The following is a 3,832-nucleotide window of genomic DNA, read 5'->3' as shown; positions in this document are numbered from 1 at the left end:
CGCACCAGAGGTGGTCGGTCATACCAAGTCAGTATGGCTAACAGGAGTTTTAGCACTAAAGTACCTCAAGTAATTTGGCCCCAAGATGAAGGCCATCTCCTGTGCTTTTCAGTGGAGATCTCTAGGCATTCAACATCCTTGAAAAATCTTAAGGACCTGTTTTAAGAAATCTAATGAGTCCTTTAAAAAAACCTGACCTTTTGTAATTACACGCTTAGAGGGTGCTCTGAAACTAGCAGTGTGCCTCAAGAGCAAATTCAATTGGGGAATGGGGCAGATATTAGGAACCTAAAGATTGGAGTGGAACACTAATGAAAAGCCCAGCCTCCAGGCAGAGTTTTGGAAATGGGTAGCTGGAGTTAGTTTTAATCCAGATTTAGGAGCATAAGGCCAGGTCTATGCACTTACTTTGGTATGACTATGTTGCTCTCGGGTGTGGATATTCCACACCTGAAAGATGGTTATGCCAATCTTAGCATGGTCTACATAGGGGTGTCGTCATGTCTGCAAGAGACAGATTCTCCTGCCAACATAGCTACCTTCTCTCATAGAGGTGGAGTTAAACTGATGGAGAGTTCTGTCCTGTCAGCTTAGTCTCTTCACCGGAAGCATTACAGTGGCACAGATGTGCCAATGCAGGTTTGTAGTGTAGACCTGCCCTCAGTGTCCATTTTCCAGAAATGCAGAGCATATAATGGCTCCCATTGCAGTCAGTCAATGGAGGCTCAGCACCTCTGAAAAAAGCCAGCTGCTTTTTAATCATGTAGCTTTGTGACTTAGTTCCAGCCATTAACTGATCCACCACCACCGGAAGCAGACATGTCCTTAAATCAGGCAGTGCTGTCTGGACAAGCATCCCCCAATAGTCTGCCACCATATACCCAGATCTGCCACCAATGACTGGTTGCAATGTCAGATACTCATTTAGTTCTGCCCTCTTTCCCGCCAGGAGGCTGGAAAATGAGTATGTATCCTGCTAAAGGTGCAACATTTGATCCTTGGACCAAAAGGAATGGTCTTTGTGAAAGCAGAAACCTCTACAGTCTTGTCCCAATCCCTTCCCCAAAGAAATTCAGTCAGTCCTGCAAAGCACTTTAAATATTTAATTTTTAAATTTCCCTTGATCACAAGACTATCCTTGCATGTTACAATTCTCCACTTTGCCTTAATGACAATACAAACTCTTAAATCTTCCCAATGTACAGAGATTTCCTTCAAATTAGTATGAATACAGCAGCTTGCACATGTAGCCTGGAGTAGCCTTTAGCCCCCATGGCAATTTGTTGGTACAGTTGGGTGAGAAAAAAAAAAGCAGACAGGCCCCTTGTCTCCCTACTGTACCAGCAGGAATTAACTGGCAATTAACATTTGCACTTGCCAGCCCCTGAAGAGGAGTTATGGAATAATTACTCAATCTTTAGATGCCTGACCTTGAATACATCTTGCACCAATCTCATCTCTAGCCCTAAGAATATGACAGGACAATGACAAGGAAGAGGGAAGAATGCTGTTAGTTGGCGACACATCCGTAGCCTCACATTAATGTGGTTTTACCTCTTAACCTTGTGATGAGTCACGAGTACGAGGGGTTTAGCACATTTTTACAGGTGAACACTGCATTAGGTTATATGGAATGGGACTTGCTTAGTTTGGAAAGGTCTAAAGCAATCTTAAATAGGATATGTTAAGCAGACAACCCTTTACGGAAATATTCCTTTCTAAGCTGTTCCTATCTTAAAGGAACACAGTACTTTGCCCAGGCACATCTGACACTTCCATCTTGCTACAGGATTCAGAAGCATTTCCTATGAACTATGGATGGACCAGCCTCATCGTATTCCTGCTTGCTGATCCACATCTGCTGGAAGGTGGAGAGAGAAGCCAGGATGGAGCCACCAATCCAGACTGAGAATTTGCGCTCCACTGGGGCAATGATCTTGATCTTCATGGTGCCGGGGGCCAAGGCAGCGATTTCCTTCTGCATGCGGTCCGCGATGCCGCCGTACATGGTGCTGCCGCCAGACAGCACTGTGTTGGCGTAGAGGTCCTTTCGGATGTCGATGTCACACTTCATGACTGAGTTGAAGGTGCTCTCGTGAATGCCGCAGGACTCCATGCCCAGAAAGGAGGGCTGGAAGAGGGCCTCCGGGCACCTGAACCGCTCATTCCCAATGGTGATCACCTGCCCATCGGGCAGCTCGTAACTTTTCTCCAGAGAGGCAGATGTAGCAGCTGCAGCCATCTCTTGCTCAAACTCCAAGGCAACGTAGCATAGTTTCTCCTTGATGTCACGCACTATCTCCCTCTCGGCCGTGGTGGTGAAGCTGTAGCCCCGCTCGGTCAGGATCTTCATGAGGTAGTCGGTCAGGTCACGGCCTGCCAAGTCCAAGCGCAGGATGGCATGAGGCAGTGCGTAGCCTTCGTAGATGGGCACAGCGTGGGTCACGCCATCACCAGAGTCCATCACGATGCCAGTGGTACGGCCAGAGGCATACAAGGCCAGTACAGCCTGGATGGCCACATACATGGTAGGGCAGTTGAACATCTCAAACATGATCTAGGAGAAAGGAGACATTTTTACTGTACTGCAGGGATCAGCTGTCCATGCCTGCAACCAAGTACTGGTTCCTGAATCTGTAGCTAACCAGGGCTAGACCCAGACAACACCAAGATTAGACTGTTCTGGGCTCAAACATCAAAACCCAAGTCTCCCCCTGCTGAACTAGAAGGACTTCTGCTGTGAACAGTATGCCGGTGTAATCTTGGAGCTGCATAAGAGACCACACAGGCACCTGGATACTATGCTGATTGACAACTAGAGCAAGTCAAAGACACCTTTGGCATGAAAGTATGTCCAGAAGACAACTCTGAATGTTAGTTTTAGCTCACCTCTGCCTCACCTGTCCTCTTTGGAATTCAGCTGGTAGAGGAAAAAGGTGACAGTTTCTGAAGTCTTATGAGTTTCACTCTAGATAGGTCTGTTTGACCCCAGCAAGAGCTTGAGACTTTTGACATGTCTCATGAAGTGCTGTTTGACTGGTTCCCTGGGAGACCTTAAAACCTGGACACTCAGCATCAGACAAAAATAGAGACAGCCAAGAAACTTGGAAGCAGAAGTGGCAGGGGTGCCAGAAAACATCAGGGAAGCAAGCGGGGGGGGAGAACCAAGACGACACCCACTTAAGTCAGCTGTAACACAGGCATGGAAGATACACACATAGTTGCAATACTTCACCTGGGTCATCTTCTCTCTGTTGGCCTTGGGGTTCAGGGGAGCTTCTGTCAGCAGGACAGGGTGCTCCTCTGGGGCAACACGGAGCTCGTTGTAGAAGGTGTGGTGCCACACTTTCTCCATGTCATCCCAGTTGGTGACAATGCCATGTTCAATCGGGTACTTCAGGGTCAGGATGCCTCTCTTGCTCTGGGCCTCGTCACCCACATAGCTGTCCTTCTGCCCCATCCCAACCATGACTCCTTGGTGCCTTGGGCGTCCGACGATGGAGGGGAACACTGCACGAGGGGCGTCGTCTCCAGCAAAGCCAGCTTTGCACATCCCAGAGCCATTATCAATGATGAGAGCAGCAATTTCTTCTTCGGCCATTTTGGTGGGTCTGAATAAGGAGACTGAGAAAGACCAAACTTTTAGGTAAAAGGCAAGTCAACTGCTCCTGCTGAGGGAGCATCTCAGGGCATTGGAAGCTAGTAGTTGGCTTAAATATATGCATATCCTACACAGATGCTTGGATAATGATTGACTATAGGTGTGATTAAGTGCCCCATGAGGCACTTAGTCTGTTTCTTCTAGATAGGGACCCTTAAGGGGAGACATCAG

The 3,832-nt window shown here is 47.8% G+C and overlaps 1 protein-coding gene across 3 annotated transcripts; it reads right to left on the bottom strand.

Annotated features, from left to right (window-relative positions):
- Positions 1-1,792: 1,792 nt before the first annotated feature.
- Positions 1,793-3,619, bottom strand: ACTL8 (actin like 8). Of its 3 annotated transcripts, none has more exons than XM_077837136.1 (3): positions 3,473-3,601; positions 3,236-3,349; positions 1,793-2,557 (listed from the first exon to the last, which is right to left on the bottom strand). In XM_077837136.1, the coding sequence occupies exons 1-3, from the start codon at positions 3,599-3,601 to the stop codon at positions 1,793-1,795; spliced, it is 1,008 nt and encodes a 335-aa protein (XP_077693262.1). The 3 variants fall into 3 exon arrangements, with proteins under 3 accessions (XP_077693262.1, XP_077693264.1, XP_077693263.1); XM_077837138.1 differs by having other exon boundaries at positions 1,793-2,131; positions 2,297-2,557; positions 3,236-3,589; XM_077837137.1 differs by having other exon boundaries at positions 3,236-3,619.
- Positions 3,620-3,832: the final 213 nt, after the last annotated feature.

The sequence above is a fragment of the Eretmochelys imbricata genome, chromosome 18 (genome assembly GCF_965152235.1).
Source record: "Eretmochelys imbricata isolate rEreImb1 chromosome 18, rEreImb1.hap1, whole genome shotgun sequence".
NCBI classification, from domain to species: Eukaryota; Metazoa; Chordata; order Testudines; family Cheloniidae; genus Eretmochelys; species Eretmochelys imbricata.
This window is presented reverse-complemented; position numbering and strand designations above follow the sequence as displayed.